At 38.6% G+C, this 18,244-nt stretch overlaps 1 protein-coding gene across 1 annotated transcript in view; it reads left to right on the top strand.

Moving 5' to 3' along the window:
• The window catches only part of ctnnbl1 (catenin, beta like 1), a 49,949-nt gene that overhangs the window by 8,794 nt on the left and 22,911 nt on the right, over nt 1-18,244 (top strand). Inside the window, exons 7-11 of the mRNA XM_072367076.1 lie at nt 3,636-3,727; nt 4,715-4,787; nt 5,719-5,777; nt 6,155-6,303; nt 11,700-11,881. Coding sequence (XP_072223177.1) covers nt 3,636-3,727; nt 4,715-4,787; nt 5,719-5,777; nt 6,155-6,303; nt 11,700-11,881 — 555 coding nt within the window. The remainder of the gene's footprint in view (nt 1-3,635; nt 3,728-4,714; nt 4,788-5,718; nt 5,778-6,154; nt 6,304-11,699; nt 11,882-18,244) is intronic.

Raw genomic sequence — 18,244 nt, 5'->3', positions numbered from 1 at the left:
TCCTGTTGCTCAGTGTTTTAGTGTGTTGCATCATGTCATATCTAAGTCATATGAGACTGTTTTTTTTATCATTTATTTATATTTTGGATGTTTTTTTGTTTGTTTGTCATACACAGAAGGTGAAATGTATTGAATTTGCGTGAGTAAAGCTGTGCTGAGCCCCACAGCCAGAAGGTTCCTGATTTGAACCTACTGGGTGGCTGGACATGGACTTTCCATGTTTGCCCTCTACTCATGTCGGATTTGTCTCGGGGCTCTTAGGTGAAGCATGTTAGGTTAATTGGTGATTCTAACTGGCCCACGGTGTGAGAAACCATGGCTATTTGTCTCTCTGTCTTTGTCCTGTTATACATTGCATATCTCACCAGAATGGCCCAGTGTTACTGGAATAAGCTCAGCCCCCCCACCTGCACTCCTCCACATGGTGGAGATGTATTGCTAATGGTTTGATGGATGGAAATATCAAATGGGAAATGTGTTAAATTTAAATCACTGCCATTTTAGAACTTTCAAATTCTTCTTGACCATATGTAACCATCCCATTCTTTGCGTTGCTTTCTCCTCCTGTTTAGCCTATTACATACCAGCTGTTGCTGATCTTCTTATTTTGTCTCATTTAGATTTCTCAAAGTTTGAAAAAAAAAAAAAAGTAACAGTTTCTATCAAGTCAATGAACCCATTTAGAGCTGATGCAACACACAAGTGCCCATGTGAATGTCAACAGGGATCCTCTTGTCTTAATGGGTTCAGACAAGTTAACCGAATTAGAAAGTTTGCAAAAGGAAAACAATAATGTTTCTACTTTTTTGTTCGTCTAAAGAAGCATTCCTTTTTAATGTCTCTTTCCAATAAAGGTTGTATTGTACTTTTTTTTTTTTTTTTACTGTAGAAATCAACAATATATGTAATTTTGCCAGAAATGTACATGTGAAAGTATACGTACACTGTATAGTTAGAAAATGTGAACACAGTTTTGATGCACTACAAATATATAATTTCTATGTCACTCATTCAGCAGCACATCTACAATTCGTAGGATTCAAGTATGGAAGGAGCTTCAAATGCTGCAGAGCTATGTGCCTTCATGCAAATACAAAACATGAGAGACAAATATCCCGGAGAAATCTGGGACATTAACTGCACAGCGCAGGTGCTGCCGAGACTCTGGTTCTATACTGCTCAGTGTTTAAAAATAGCAGCTCGGTTGAATATTTTGAGCAAAAACAGATGATAAAATCTGATACTTGTTTAATGCAGAAACACGACGAGCACTTCTAGAGGGAGATTTGCCCTTAAGGCGTGTATGAGTCAGGGTTAGAGCTTTGGGCAGTGTGGTGACAGGGAGTCCTTGTGGATTTTGGGTTAACATCACACAGAGGGTGTAGACTAACTTTGTTTGTTTTCTTACAGTTTTAACTGTATGCACCACCAAACCCCCCCCCCCCCCCCCCCCTGCTGCCAAGTGTCTCAGACGTGTTCACTGACAGTGAGGGGAAGTTGTCATAGTTTGGCAAAGAGAAAGGAGGTTGCATTGTTATTGCAGTATCCAATACATTTAGAAAGTGCTGTAAAGAGCCGTCCCTTTTTTTAAGCTTTATGCGAAAAAGTCTACTTTAAAAATGTCATTTTGAAGTGCAAACACAATTTAATTTTTGATTAAACTAAAAACTATGATGCATAACATACAGTAGCATCTGAAAGTTTTGACATGCCTAATTTCAGAGTGAATCGGATGGTGCGTTCAATCATTTCAGCGGTCTTCTAAGCACTCAGACCCTTCGCTTTGATACTTTAAATTTAGCTTGTGCCTTTGGTTTTTCTTGGCAGTCTTTGAAAGGTTTCTATGCCGTCCACTTATTGTACATTTAATATTTTCTTTATAAAGTCTTCACTGCTGATAACCCTTATCAGAGCAAAAAACATGCCGAGAGACTGAAGGGAAGTGCCTGTAGACTGCAGGGACAGGATTGTGTTGGGCCGCAGATCTAAGAAAGAAGAAAGGATAGACAAAAGATAGGATTAAACATAATCCGCTGCATTGAGGGCTTCCAAGACCATAGTTACTTTTGTAATTCAAAGACCCCAGGTTTACTTATTTTTCATCCTCAGAAGTTAATAGCACACATGATGTAGTGTGCAGATTATGAGCAGGTTTGAATGTGAAAATTGTCCAACATTGTAAACTAAATGTGAGAAAAAGAGTTACTTTCTCAATCCACAGAACATATGACAGCATTAAATGTAGACACAAGGTCTGGGAGAGGACATAGGCTAGCAGGTAGTTTGAAAAGTCATGGCCTCTGTATTTAGCCTCACATGAATCAGACTTTTCTGCCTCTCAGCTCTTTCTGTGTTAAATGAGTCTACTGAGAAGATTTTTTATTCTTTGTTGCCAGATTGAGGCCGAGCATCTGGAGGGCTGTTTAGGTGTGTGTGTGTGTGTTTGGCTCTTTGTATGTGGCTCTCATTGTGGGAGCAACACTTGTGCATCCTCCGTTCAAGTTTTGTGTGTGCATGTGTGTGTTATCAAGGGAGCTCTCCAAGCTTGAATAAGCCTTTTGTCTGCCATGGCTGCTTTCTGTTCTGGGTCTGCTGTCCTCCAGGATGCTGTCTGTCTGCTCTGTTTGAATCACTGATAAAGGGCCTTCGTCTTTCTCCCTCAGTACCCCTCCATCTCCTCTTTCATTTCTCTCTTTCTCCATCATTTCTCTATGATCTTCAGCTGGTCTTTTCCACACGTTGTTTTTGTTTTTCCTTTTTGTTCTCTCACAAAACCATATTCATTTTGTGATCCAGTCCTCAGTCATTCATTTCTGTCATTCAGTCATTATTCCCTTAATTTGACTTGTGTCCTTACCGCTTCCCCCGTTCCTCTGCTTTCCTTTCCTCTCCTCCCTAATTTCATGACTTTCTCACAATTTCACTCTATTATCTTCTGCTTCCGTCTGCTCTGAAAGAGAGATTAAGTATCAGAGACAGTAATATAATGATAAGAATAAAAGAAGCCTGGATACAAACCTTATGTAATAAAAACAGCAAATGTCCCATTTCTCATAGTAGCAGACAGTTACCATGACAATCAGGAGGGATTTGATACAGGCCTTTGGTTAAAGACAGCTGTCTTTGACAGTGGTCTAACATAGATTAAACATAGACACAAAACCTGTTTGTCTTTGTGGAAGCACATCATTGTATAAGATGAGAAAGACACTGAGAGAGAAATAGGATTTAATATGGATAAGTCATGTCTTGGTTTTGTTACTGATGGTGTGTTTCAGATTCCCACTTTATCCTGATTATGAGGGTGCTGTAGCCCATCTCAACTGACATTAGACAAGTGTGGGTCCCAGCATGTATAAGTCGCCAGTCTAATGCTTACAATTCCACCTGCATCCAATATACTCCTCAAGTACTGAGGACAGTGGTAGGAAACCAGAGGTCTGGGGGAGAACATGCACCCACAACTTTCAAGCTGTAAAGCATAATCGCTCACTAAAGCCTCACCGTGGTGCCTTCATGCCAACTTAATTGAGCGATGTCATAACATTTTTAAAGTTACTCAGAGGTACTTTTGCGTGCTGGACTAAAGTCTTTGAGGTTGAATTTTGGATTTTGACATGGTTTGTTTTCTGCAGCTATCATAGAAAATATGGCAGAGTTCAGGCCGGGCCTTTGCACTGAGGCTGCCCAGCAGGGACTCATGCAGTGGCTGCTCAAGAGAATCAAGGTAAGAACCGGGTCCTATTGAAATAGTTTGTACAGGTTCACTTTTGGTACCGATTGTATTAATCAAGGAGACCAGTAACTAAAATTTTGCATTTGATATATGGATATGCAATTAGAATGAAAATCTTTTTGTAAAATGTAAAGAACATTGTCAAACGCCAAACTTACATATGTTTCATTACTAAAGACTGTTTAAATATGTCTAAAAAGGTATGTGGAGCTCTGTTCAGGAAATGGATAGCATGATTGTTATTGACTTGCGTGTTCACTATGAAGCGCTGCACATGCTGTGGCAATGTGTCCAGAGGTGTGACAGATTGCGCCTTTTGTAGCTTATTTGATGAATCTTTTAAAATGATAACATGTTAGTTGTGTAAATATTTGATTATTTGTAATAGAAATATAAAGTAATATAATAGAAAGTATTTGAGACTAATATCACAGCCGAGAAAAGCTGCATGAAGCGCCTTTTTATACTCTGATGCTTGGATAGAAAGCAGTCTGTCACATGTGAGAACGAAGCTCAATGTGCACAAAGATGCAGACGCAGAAGCTTCTGCAATGAAGAAGTGAGAGGTGAAAGTTTTCAGTGTATGATCTTAAGGGGATTCTTTTTTTCTGGCTTTGTTGAGACGCTAAAGCCGCACAGCTACGTTGTCACCATCAGCTGTTTTAAAGTGTGAACATTTAACTGGATCATCTATTCTGAAAATAATCATCAGTTGCATCTCTACATTTGTTTAACTCTCACCTTAAAACCTCTTCTGGTTGTATTTGATATTAAGCCATATATATGAGGCTGTAATACATTTAGAAAATACTGGGCACCTCTACCCTTTCATACTGCCTCAGGCAGAATCTGCAAGAGGCAGGTCTCTTCCTAAGGTTAGTAATGCAGATTTTTCATGCAGGATACATTTTCTGACTCTCTGGAGGAAAGAGTTTCTCAAGATGAGTGGTAATTAGAAACGGTCTCTTTCCCACTCAGGCAAAGATGCCGTTTGATGCTAACAAGCTGTACTGCAGTGAAATCCTGGCCATCTTGTTGCAAAATAACGACAGTAAGTGCACATCAGCAAGGTCTGCAGGTTCAGAAATATTACTTTATCTTACACACACCTCTTTTCTCTCTCTTCCACCCTTCCTTTTTCATTTTTTTACGTTTGTCACCCCCATCTTGTCCCTCCCTCTCTAAAAACCTGGTAAAGCGTCAGATAACCACGGGACTATCAACTCCTTGGGCAGGTTCTCATTAGTGGTACAAGCCACATTGATAGGCAGTTGTCTTATTTTGTACTCATTCCCATTCAACAAATGTGGAAAGCTTTTTTTCCACTGCTTCCTTCACCTGTGCCGCATCCTTTTATCCTCATTTTATCCTAAATTTCAAAAGCAGAATAGAATCTACATCTAAAAAATATTGTTTGACACAAAACAAAGGGCAGAAGCTGTCAGTAATAATGTCTCAATATATAAAAAAAGTCAGTGATTTGAAGTAAGAACAGAGCAAATCACACAATTAGTATTTAAAAAGTGACAGTTTGTTAAACTCCTTGAAGTGCTAATTTGAATATAATTATCTCTGCCTGCTGTTGAATATTGATGTAAAACACAGATTTGACAGGTGGAAAGTGAAAATAAATGTTCAGCAGCAGTAAGTATTGCTGCGTAATACTCATATCTACATGGAGTAACTTGAGAGGATGCATGTATTTAAATGCCCTCACTACTTCACTGACTTTCTCTCCTTATGGCCGTTGCGTTTTCTGATCATCACATGCCTTTCAAGCTCATCTGCCTTTTCCTCCCTTTTCGTTTGACTTTTGTTTTGCCATTATTGTACAACTTAAAAGCTTTTTTCCACTGCTTCCTTCCTTTCTTTCTTCCTTACTTCCTACTCCCAAAATGCTTTTTTTTTTTTTTTTGCAACCTCATGCATGTATTATCCTTGTTGCCACATTATCTTGTAATCTTCTCTCCTCCTTTTCACAGGTACCAGAGAGCTACTTGGTGAGATGGATGGCATTGATGTGTTATTGCAGCAACTATCTGTAAGATTTTAGATTTTCCTCACGTTTTCTTGCATATCCACCCACCATCTCTTTGAGCCAAAAAGTGGTAGAGCTTTTATTCCTCAAACTCAAGTTAAAGGAGGGGTTTTCCATGAAATAGGTTTTTGCAATTAACCCCACTCATTGATGAATTCTAAGCTTTGTGTGACATTTTCTGGACTTCTATCTCAGCAAGACATTTACTTATTTGCCATGCAAACTTTTTTCCTTCTGTCTTACGTGAGGCTTCGTTCCCCCTTTTCCCCTAAATTATTCTCATCAATCCTTTTAAAAGATGTTCATTTCTCAAAGAAAAGAGAAATCCGTGCCGGCACTCATTTTCTAGGTGCCTTCTCCTCCTTTTCTCTCTATCTCAGGTGTTTAAGCGTCACAATCCAAACACAGCCGAAGAGCAGGAGATGATGGAGAACCTTTTTGACGGTCTGTGCTCTTGCCTCATGCTGCCCTCCAATCGGGACCGCTTCCTTCGAGGAGAGGGTCTTCAGCTCATGAACCTCATGCTCAGGTAAAGTATGAGTCGTTATGTTGCAACGCTGTTGATTTGCTTCAGTTCATTCACTGCTTTCTTACAGACTGATTGTTCCTTCATAACAGTGAAGTTGAAGTTTTGCATCGGACAAGTTGCAAGCTGCTAATACTTCTGTTGTCATGTAAAAAATATCTGTCGACATCCTGCATTTTTTTTAGTACACATGGCTATGATGCATTAACATTATATCAATTTCCACCTTTTAGATGTCTTATGAAAATCTCATGATACATACTGCACATTAATGCCAAATATGACGTAAGGCTTCCTTCCCACATGCAGTCAGCTTTCAATACCCCGCTGTCGTAGATGTAAGTTGCATTTTGACCTACAGCAACCGTAACGGCCTTGGGCTCTTTGTTGGGGAGCTAAATGGCTGTATCAGACCATGGTATGTTAGATTTCTACTGAGGTCTACGTTTCAGGTGGAGTTGGCAAGTTCAGTTAGCTGAAGTGTGCCGGTCCATCCCACCAGAGTTTCGGCACTGTCACATTGAACCAGGAAGTTTGGTGTATAACTAAAAAAAAGAATCTGTCAATGTTGTGTATTTCTATGTGATTTTGGGTGTTTTTATTTGTGTCTTAGAGCATAGGAGCTGTGAAGAAATCATTGTGATCTCTGTTTTCTGCCGTAGAAACAGGCTTCAAACAAGGAATTGAGCTTCACTTATATAAACTCACAATCTGTCCATGTAACTCTCGGAGGGTAATCGCTGTGAAAAGATCAGAGATGAACTGTTTATTCCACTCATTTTGCTGCCTTCTTGCCACAATTACAGCAATCTCATTCTGGAGCTTTCTCGACCTCTGCAGCTCATGGTGCAAGCCATGTCTTTTCAGCTGTCTTCCACTCTGCAGTAGAAACATGAGGAAGTGCTCGTCAGTTCTATTTACTTAAAATCTGTTAATACTACACATTTCTACAAGGTTTTAGGTGTTTCATTTGTGCATTACTGCAAAACTGCAGTAACAACCAGAGATGAACTATTCACAGCTCTGATTTAATTGCTTTCTTGTCATCTATGTTCTGTCTTCTTATTCACTCAGGAGCTCCCACATTAAATATTTGACTTTGAATGTTGTGTTAACAGAGTGTAGCAACTATTTCTGTGGTGAAGCTTAGAATCCCTGGCTCCTGGAAATGGATTTTGCTGTGAAAAAGCAGCTTTGGATTAGTTTTACTATTGATGGTAATGTTATCTGGCGAGTTGGGGAATCCAAGTATTTGTTCTATATTCTTTATTTCTTTTTAGATTTATCATGAGTTACAGTTTTGTTTTGATACTACCTATCTTGAGTACTTTGACTCAGTCAGCAATAATGAGCCTGCTCATAGCAGGTTGAAATATTGATAGACACTTGCAAACTGTTATGTTGATATCTAAAAAGCTATGAGCTATAAAATATGAAATAGCTCTAAAATCTCAAAAAAGTATTACATTTTTGTTATAGAATATAACAGAACAATGTTAGACACATTTAGGGAGAGATCTGTTTATTCATTTGTTATGAATTAGTGAGTGTGTGAGAATTAGAGGGAAACTGACTTTAGAAAGCAGCTGTCAGCAGCAAAAAGCTTTCAGATTCTATGAACTCGTATGAGTTTAGATTCTTCTTTATTGCTCTACTTTCTAAATGCAAGTACGGCCTGCGATAGATAACCACTTATCGTGCATTATGAAACTCAGGTTACTCAGGTCACATTACTTGGCCGTACTTTTGGATTTATCTGAGTCACAGACACAGGAAATATATTGATTGAAATACTACAGTTAAATGATGACGATGATCATTATCATTCATAATTGTTCTGATTAGTTTCCTTTATTTTGCATGATATATGACATGCATGTTTTCAATGAAATGGTGCTTCATAGGGAAACACTCAGTCTTCAGCCCTGTACAGAAACCTCTTGATACACACAACCTTGCCTTCCGGGTTCATTTCAGAGCTTTTTCTTTCTTTCCTGTTCTTCCTTCACTCTGTACATCTGTCTACTCTATTGCCTTGTGAGGGTGCCATATTGATCCTATCAATCAACAGTTGGTGGAGCACATCAAGGCAGAGATCTGACCTTAAAGACTCATAAAGACGCATTACATGCATTTATGAAACTCCCAGCTTCTGCACCCGTAATCACATCAGTGGACACGCAGGTTTAAGGGCTGGATCGATATCTCATTATTGGAATGCAAAAACCTTTTTTCTGTTCTGATCATCCTCCAGGGAAAGTAAGAAAGAATGAAAAAAGACCCAAATAAAGAGGAGCTGCGAGAGCAGAGCAAGGAATTACTTTTGCTGAAATTTTCTTTACAAGACAGCGCAGACCATAACTGCTGTTTGTAACTAAGTCCAGTGGGACGGCTTTGTTATCAAATCGAATGATGACCCCACTGTGCTTCTTTGAAACTGGAATTATTTACGCACGCTGTCCCGTTGCCCAAAATTATAGAACTTTAAACATTTTTTTTTCATGTTTCAGTATAGCTTTAAGGTTGCGAAATGACAAAAGCCATGGCAAACAGAATAGGAAACTTCTGTTAAAAAGTCAATTTCAGCCTGTTCAGACCTCTGGCACGTAAAAGATATCACTCCTGGCTTCCTGATGAGTTTCAGACACAGGCAAGTGTGTGTGGGAGCTGGCGCTGCAGCTGAACCTGAGCGCTACTAAAGCTCTTTTTTTTTTTTTTTTCAGATAAATGTCTGCCAACAACTAGATGCGTTAGCGTTGAATAATACCGAGTGCTATTTCCTTTTAAATGATGTGTTACTAATTTCTGGTCAAAAATCTGACTATGTCGGTCAGTGTTTGGGCTAATATGCAGGTTAATCGACTCTTAAATTGGACTCTAGATTTTTCTCTAATCGTAAACTTACTGCTGCTGCCATGCTAGTATCCCCAAGATATAAGCCACAGTCCATTTCAGGGTGTCAGCAGGGTAGTTCAAGTCACCAGGAGGTTGAGTTACATCTGCTGTCAACCAGCTGAATTGCCTTAGTTTGGCTTTGGAAAGTATACTGCATATCATTCTCCCCTGCCCTCCCTAGCTGTCCATCATATATAATGTGTCTGTCTGCAGGACCAGACACAACTGCCTGAAATATGTGTTCCTCCTCTGAGATAAACACTGTCATCTATCATTGGTGGAAATGGAGGAAGTGACACTCTGACAGACAGCTACATTTCCTAGGAGGGGGGCGCGAGTGGCGTGGGGGGTGTAGACAGGGTGAGAAACATTGGGTTAGCCTTATCACAGCAAAGCTTTGATGACAGAAAAGAGATAAATATTCGTATGGCAGGATATTTTCTTGATGGAACGATTGTCCTAAAATTGTTTGATATCGTTTTCTGATTTGTCAGATTTGTATTGAGCTTATGTGCAGTATTCTGGACCAACAGTATTTTCTAATAAAAACCAACCAAATTTTGTGAGTGTCAAGTGGAGCCAAAATTCAGTATATTTGAAGCGAGCTCTGTGTGAGATATTTGCTCAAGTATTTCATGTGGCTCTGTTAATTCTGATAGATACAGCATTTTTATTACTGTTAGATCACTAAATGCGAACTAAACTGTTTATCCCTCTGAGTAGGTTTCAGTAAGTGTTCATGTGAAATCGTAGTATGGGATCAGTGGATTAACAATGCAGTGTTGTCCTTCAGACCACCTGCGTGTGATTTGAACCAAATACAGCCTAATGCAACACATGTCTACTTTTAACTTTTCAAACCTGTTGCAGAATCTGCATCTAATCAGCATTTTCAAGACACACAAACAAATGCGTTTTAGAAAATATAAATATGAGTGCAGTCAATTAACATTCAAAATGTCTTTTATTTCACCTTTTTTAAACTTTCTTTTGCGTCTAAGAAATGCAATGAAAGGAAAAGGATTTATTTTTTTTGTTAAATGAAGGTCATAATGGGTGAAACATTGCAGAGAAAACGTGTAGAAAACCGAGAAAAGCCAGAAAACCTTTAGAAACGGTTAAGGAAGGTGCAATAGAAAAAGTCTACCATGCAAAAGGGGGAAAAAAAAAAGTAATTTTTGGTTCTGAGCTCATTTAAGATGGATGGAGGCAAAGTGGGGAAACTCTGGGTAGATAATTCAAAAGTTTTTCATTCTTCTTGAAAATCATGGTTGCTGTGTCCCCAGGGCGAAAGCAGAAAGGGATCATTTAGTTTTTAATCTGTGTCCATGATATACATGATGGTGTATTACATGATGGTGTATTAGTGTATCTGACACTGGCAATTAGTCAGTCTGTGAAGACGCCATTTATGTTTACTGAAATATGGACAAATGGGAGTTGGAGCATTCGCGCAGTAACTTTTCCAGGGAGGTGCTTACTTTTTTCAGCAGGAGAATGCCAAATCTGATTCTGCCCTTTGTACAACAGTATAGCTTCATAGTAAAAGGTCAGGTGCTAAACTAGCCCACATTCAGCCCAGACTGGTCATCTGCTGTAAACATTTGGCACATTTCGAAATGCAAAAAAAAAAAAAACAAACAAAGGAAACTCTGAACTGCTGTTGAACAGCCGAAATCCTGTATGAAGCAAAACACGAGAGGGCCTGTTGCTTTCAGAATTTCTCTCCTTGGTTCTCAGTTGATTATAGTTTTCTTTAAAGAAGATGCATAGCCCTGTCCTAACTGAAAATAAGTATACCTTTATGAAAGCATATTTGCTTGAAATAATATTTCAAGCAAATATTATTTCAAGCAAATATAGGGTTCAAATGATTTGAAAATGATTGCTTCTTTTCAACATTTGCACAGTAAATATGTCCCAAATCGGTCCCAACAAGTATTGTGAATACAGCTGTCAGTGGGTCATCTGAGCTGCTCTGGGCTTTGTCAGAACTAACAACTTAATGGCTGGATAGATACTTGGGTGGTAAATAGCATCTTGCATAAAATAAACTATCTTAAAGAAAAGGAAAAACAGAGTCATAATGTTGGTTGGAAGCAGTCGTACTAAATGAGAGAATATGGAGCAGTTTGGCTGTCAATAGACTGGCACCACAGAGGATTTTATCCCAAGGCAGCTGTTTGAACAACTGCTAAAGCGGATTCTTTAGGTGTAGAGCAAAAAAGCTAAGCGTTTTTTTAGGAAATTTGCAAACCTTGTGAGCATAATTGTGAATTGAAAAGTAAGTTGAATTAATTTGGGGGCGGGGCCATTCTTAAATTTTGATCCTAAATGAGAGAAAAACTTTAAATGATTAAATGTGGTTTTACTCCTGGTTCACTTAAAGGCAAATAGTGTGTTGCAGACATTTTAACCGTAGCTACACTTTCAGGACACACCTGAAAAGTGCAGTTTTTTTTTGTTATGCATGACATATTGATGTTTTTTTCTCTTCTATGCAGAGAAAAGAAAATGTCACGAACCAGTGCCCTGAAGGTCCTGGATCACGGGATGATCGGACCAGAGGGAGCAGATAACTGCCACAAATTTGTGGACATCCTTGGCTTGAGAACCATATATCCGCTTTTCATGAAAACCCCCAAGAAGATGAAGAAAACCGGCGCTTCCGAGAAAGAGCATGAAGGTTAGTCACTTAGCACAGCCATGCAGCAGTTACATGTTTCTTTGCAAGTGCCATCGTGAGACCTGGGTTTGACTTCTGAAATTAGTGTGACGTAGCTGTCATTGAAGCAAGTGTAACTTTAGAATAAACTGTCCAATGAAGACCAAACAAGGAGATCAATGGCTTCCTTCAAGTGAAATTTTTGTCTCTGCGTGTCATGGAAAGCTTTGATTGTGAACTAATTCAAGCGTTCTGAAAGCTGAAAAACGGGGAAGTCTACAAAATGATTGTAATGTGTTTGTTTTCCTTTTAATTACCTCAACAGGCCATTTTAAATAGAAAGCCAACTATGCAATATGTAACTGCAACAGGTGACAGAGTAAATTCTAAGGGAGGTAGGTGGCAACTGATAAGTTGTTTCCATGCTACATTCAGGAAGTTTAACTTCCCTTTTGTTTGTATGCTGACCTTCTGGTTTATCGCTTAATATTTCACACCAAATTCTATAAATGTTTAAAGTTTAGCATTTGGACATTTTGAATGGAGTCAAATTCTTAATCGTTTTGTGATTTAGTCCCACATTTTAGCAGTGGAGCAAAGAGCATTAAAGGCAACTGGTTTATTGTTTTAGATTTGATATATCTCCACAGTAGAATGGGACTGCATTTTCCAAATAGTCAATATTTTACACACACTGTATAAGCAAAAATTACTTTCCAACTCAAGAATACAATCTGAAACTTTATTAAAGTTGAGCTAAATTAACATGAGAACGCCTGAGGTGCTGATTCATGGGAATGAAGTGCTAAATATTAAAGATTTTTAGGGAAACACCTGAAGAATATATATCACTGACTGTAATCATTCAGGTGATTAAGTTAATAAGACTTAGGTTCTTTCTTTATTTTCCTGCTTGTGGTGGTGAACAATGTGTTTTTCTGGGGACACACTCAGTCCTAATCTGCCCATGAATCATGGTTTGCCGCCTCTTTGGCCTGTCAGTTTACACTATCAATCCAATCTTGATTGATTTTCGTGTTTGTGCTCTCGAACCTCTCTTTCTCTGAGTGAGAGATGGGAAATGCAAACAAAAGCCCGAGATAGAAGGACAGAACAAAAGAGACATGGACCCATGTTATTCTGGACAAGAGAAAGAGGGGAAAAAAATGGAGTAAAATTGGTCGAAGCCTCGTCCAGCTGCCAGCTGTTTGTTTACCTGCGTTCAAAATGTGAAACCCCTTCCCTTTCAATGTCTGTATTAATTAAGTTTTATACGTCCAGTGGGGTTTCTCATCTGTGCAGAGGAGAACAAATTGTCTTCCATTGTGTCGCGTATCACCCAGAGACTCAGCGAATTAACTTTTGACCCCTTTGAGCGGCGGGAGGAACAGTATGGAAGATAAACCTGTCTAGCAGCCTAAGCTGCCACCCACACTGTGTCTTGAAGACCCCGGCAAGGCGGACACACTCCGAAAAGACAGGCTTCACAATGAGATGTTGAACTGCATCCTGAAATAAATAAATACTTTGGCAAGCAAGCTAGACGCTTTTATATAAGCCAACTAGTCCATAAACAAGGCAGTTCTGCACACAAAACATAAACGCACACTGAAATACATATTTTTAATGTCAAAAAAAGAGTGAGCTATTGATTGCAATGAATAATTCAAGTAGAGGAGCTGCCCTCTTATGTCAGAGAGGGAGATAATGTTAATAAAATACATTTATTTTAACACATAACATGTGCACCGCTGACCTGTCTGGCTTAATTATTGGCTCAAGATAAGTGTGATCAGGTTTAATATTCATGCTTTCATTATTACTCATAATTATTTTTTGTTATTCTTTGTGATGAGTAATAGAGCCGGTAAATTATTTCCCATCATGCCTCCATTGATTTGTCGAGCAGCCGTAGGTGTAATGGGATGCCTGTCATACTGGAAGATGTATTGAGTGAACCATCCCTCTCTGTAAGACTACTAATTGAAAATGCCATTAATCAAGTGGTCCTCCTGAATAAGACAATAACACTGTAGATTAATTAACTATCATAAGCTCCAAACAAAAGTAATTACGAGGCAGCGACCTTTCTGTCCTTCTGTCCTGAGTCCTGCCTCTTTTTAACATTCATTCTATTGCTCTCTCTATCATAAACCTCAGTGCAAACATTGTTTCCAATGAAATCCCTTCTGAAACGGAAACAGCCCAAATGACCAGAGATTGCCAGGCCATATTAGCATAGAGAATAGGATGATTAACAGAGACATTGTAAGTTGGAAGAAAAAGAATGGAAGGAAATGGGGGGGAAAAAGAAAGAAAGAAAAGAGAATCCAAACAACAAATGACATGTTTCTGCTCATGAGTATTCTTGTCACAACACTGCAACTTGTTTTAGGGTCTCAGTTTATTGGTGTATGTGCTTTGTCATTACCAGTGAAATGAGATTGTATGATGGAAATTGGTGGCAGCCGGTTGTTATATTTAGGGGGCTAATGATGCGAGTGAATGCGAAAGGGAACAGAAGTAAACAACTAATTTACATAGCGACGCACAAAAGTCCTAGCGCCATCTCCAGCTCCAACTCGGGAAGTGTTGTGTGCTCGCATGCACTTGTTTGTTGTGTTGATCGAGAAGAGGTTGAGAGAGAGGGGCCTTTGTTCTTGATATAATTTGAATGCCACACAAAAACCTTCCAGTGCAGCGAATGCCTGTGTGACCCTTATTTTCTAATGCACACACTAAAATAACTAACGATTGAGGCATGCTGGCAGAAAAGAGACCTGAATTAGAGGACCTGAGAAAATTCGTACCTCTGTAGGTCTGCTGGATGCTCACATTGAGATTAAGAAGGACTGGTCCATTTAATGGAAACCGCATACCTTTATTAAAGCTTCCTCTGAAGGAGCAAAGAAAGAAACATGAACAGAAGGTGCAGTTTCAATACAAAAACAAAACATAGGCTTTTAATTCCCTCCTATGAATACAAAATTACATTTTTTGAAAGTGTAAATGTAGGAAAATATATGCTAATAGTGATTATAATAGAGAGAATTGGGTATCTGGCTTTAATAATGAATTTTGAATTACATATTTTAATCAAAAGCAGAGAATCAAATACATCTCTGAATAAATCACCCCCCTCCCTGCACTAAGTGCCTTGGGAGCAGATTTAAATCAATGACATTTTACATAATGCAAATTTGATTGTAATCTTTGTTGTCGCAGTTGTCCCGTTTAATCCAATTATTAGTGTATTTCAGAGGGTGAGCTTTTCTGTTAGATCCTTGTGTAAAGATGTATCTAATTACCATCTTCCTCACATATGGCCTTTCCTACTGTGGTTACTGATCACGTTTTATCTCTTTAAACTCACACACACTAATGAAATATGCAGTGACATGTTTATTTTTGCAACATTTGATATTCTCTTCATGAGGGGGAATGCAGAATATCGATAAGAAATGTGTCACTCAGTAGAGGGAAAATGTATTCGCTCCAACCTTCTTTAATTCTGAGCAACTGTGTAACATTATTCAAGGTGGAATACATTTGCAATAAGCTGTATTTTTCTTTTTGACGCTGTGTGTTTTTGTAAGGTGTGCTTCTAGAGTTCTGAAAGATGCATAATGATGCAAGTTTTAATCATTGCAGTACTTTACAGTTAGTGCATTACAGAGCCAGAATGCGGTGTGTCTTCTTCAGGCAGTTTGTGCAGACTGTAACTCCTAACAGAGTTGCCTCTGTTAGAGGTTGATTGCTCTCCCCAGGGCACCATCAGTCCAGCCCCAATCAGCACCACCTATCTGCTCCTCAGTCGTTCAGAGGAATGCTGCACTTCAGCTAGTAATTTTCAAATGAGTCCAGGCCTCTTTGACTTATTTGCATGTTAACTTTGTGCTTTTGATCCCCTGCGGTAAAGATAAACCGAAAGATGAAAGTGTAAGGGAGGAATGCTAGAATTTCGATATTTAAGGTATTATGCAAATCTTTATATCACTTTGGGAAAATTCCACTTCATTTACCGCTGTGTAGCTGTGATAGAAGGTGTTTGCTGCATTACCTTTTAGAAGTGCTAAGTCTAACAGCAGTGTTTAGTTGCTGTTTCATCAAGCTGTGTGCTTTGAGGTTTCGTTGGAATGACGCAAAATATTGTTAAACAAAACTTCAAAATAAACAGTGTTTTAGAGAGATGGAAAATGTATATATGTATTAAGAAAAAGCTAAACGTAAAAGGAAGGGTTTCAGCAAATAAATGGTGCCACAGAGATATCACATGACTTCTGAATGCACTTTTCATCATGTTTACTCAGTTTGGGTTCCTTTGTTTTCCCTCACCTTGTTGTGCCTTCTTATGATGTAGTTATTTCTGGAAAATGATCGATCCGTTTGGATGAAGCCTAAACTAAAACCTTTTTTGACATGCATGCGTGCATTCATGTAGAGTTTGATCAGTCGACAGCGAATGGTCACTTGTCTAAGCAGACAAGCGTGTCCAGGTGGTGTTTGTTATGCTGAAGGCCTGCACAAAAAATGCAGAAAACTTAAAGATGAAATTATGTGGAGGTGTACACAGAGGGTGACCGTCATTGGTTTTTCAGAGATTTGGTTTTATTTATTTATTATTTAATTATCTATTTCTTTGTTCAGTATTCAAGTGTGAAGCAAAACTCCTAAATGAAGTATCGATTGCATGCCTGTCTAAATGAAGAAGCTGTTTTTTTAGCCATTCCCTTTCTCTGAAACCCACATTACAACTGCCCCCCACCCCCCACCCCCCCATCCCCTTCAGAAATCTCAAAAGAGGAGTCTGTTTAGTTTTAAACTCTTTGGAGAGTGTTCCACAGCTAGCGATCAATAGCAGCTTGGGCAGGGCGTGCAGGTGGTGACATCAATTACCAGTTGGATCAAGTTGATAAAGTAGTGTCCTTTTGGAAATGGCAGTTAGCCTGCTTGTCATTGTGTACAGGAAATAAGGTTGTCTAATATCAAATAAGGGATTCGTGGACCGAAGCTGTCCGATGTGCAGCAGAGAACATGGTTTTAATTACTTGTAGTAATGATCCTACTACGGTATGTCAGTGAAAAGGTTAATACATGTATTTCCCTGCTGCTCTGACATGCCATCATCTGAGGGTTTTTCATATGAGGCATAAACATCTAGAATATTCTTTAAAGTTTTGCAACATTTTGCTGACATTTTTATAGGAGTCCTTTCAATATTTGTTGTATTTTTTCCTAAATTGTAATTTATTTGTGTTTTTAGGACCATGGTTCCCTTTGAATTTACCTGATAATGTTTTAAAAATGACCACATTTTTACTGTAATTAGAATATTAATTCTTTGAATTAAGAAGACCTTACAGTGTAAGTGTAGGTTTTTGGCACGACTTAGTGATGGTGTAAACTTACTTTCATTAGCTGTGTCCTTGCATGGGTAGAATCAGTTATGTCATTGCAATAAACATTTTTTTTAGTTTCTCTTTGCACTTCTTATTGGATTGAAGTAGAAGAGCCTCAGTTGGAAAATGTGAGGCTAAAAATATTTTGTGGATTCAGAGTTTAATAACATTTGAATTGCAATATGATTTTTCTTATTTTTTCTTGTTTTTCCATCACTGTTAATGAAACGTGAATAAATCTGAGTATTCACACTTCATGAAGAACATTTGTATAGGTTTTTGTATTGCTGCTCATTTATTCTGTTGTTTTCAGGTGTAAAGTCACATTTTCAGGGGCTTTAAGGACATTCATAATGGCTTAATGAGAATAAATGTAAGGTAAAACATTTACTTGTCTCACTAAGTGCTAGACTTTCTGATTCACAAAATTTGCTCATTTCTTTCTTAGTGTTCTTTCAAATGGACAATGTTTCTAAAGCAGCATGACTGTAGTTTTTCTATGTTTTTCTGTACATGTTCTGGCCTTCTTTGGCTCAAATTGTTACTCGATTCGTGGGCATTTGTGTATTCTGAAAGAACGAACGTCTGCAGGTGTTGCAGCATTTAGTTTTTCCAGTCTTCATGTCTTGTGGGTAAAGACGCTGCGGGTCACAGGGGATTGCACAAAGGGAGCTGACAGCAAACGCGACCCCTTTTAAAAATCTGAAATGGGATTGATTCCCGAACTCTTGTTGCTTAGCAACTGCAAAGCCTTGTTGAGAGAGAATATTGACCTCTTGTTGATAAAGTCCAATTACATTTTTTTTTCTTTTTTTTTGCCTCCGCTCTGTATATCTAAAGATGTGCAATGTCATATTTTGTCCCCCCCCCCCTGTGTGTAGAGTGCATTTTTCATCCAGTATTATAGAGCAATATTGAACCATAATATCCACCTGCTCTTTCAGCCTGTGACTAAGAGGATATTTGAATGTGATCCATTTTGTGT

This window comes from Leuresthes tenuis, unplaced genomic scaffold, assembly GCF_036924035.1.
Source record: "Leuresthes tenuis unplaced genomic scaffold, fLeuTen1.0.hap1 SCAF_16, whole genome shotgun sequence".
Taxonomy (NCBI): Eukaryota; Metazoa; Chordata; class Actinopteri; order Atheriniformes; family Atherinopsidae; genus Leuresthes; species Leuresthes tenuis.
This window is presented reverse-complemented; position numbering and strand designations above follow the sequence as displayed.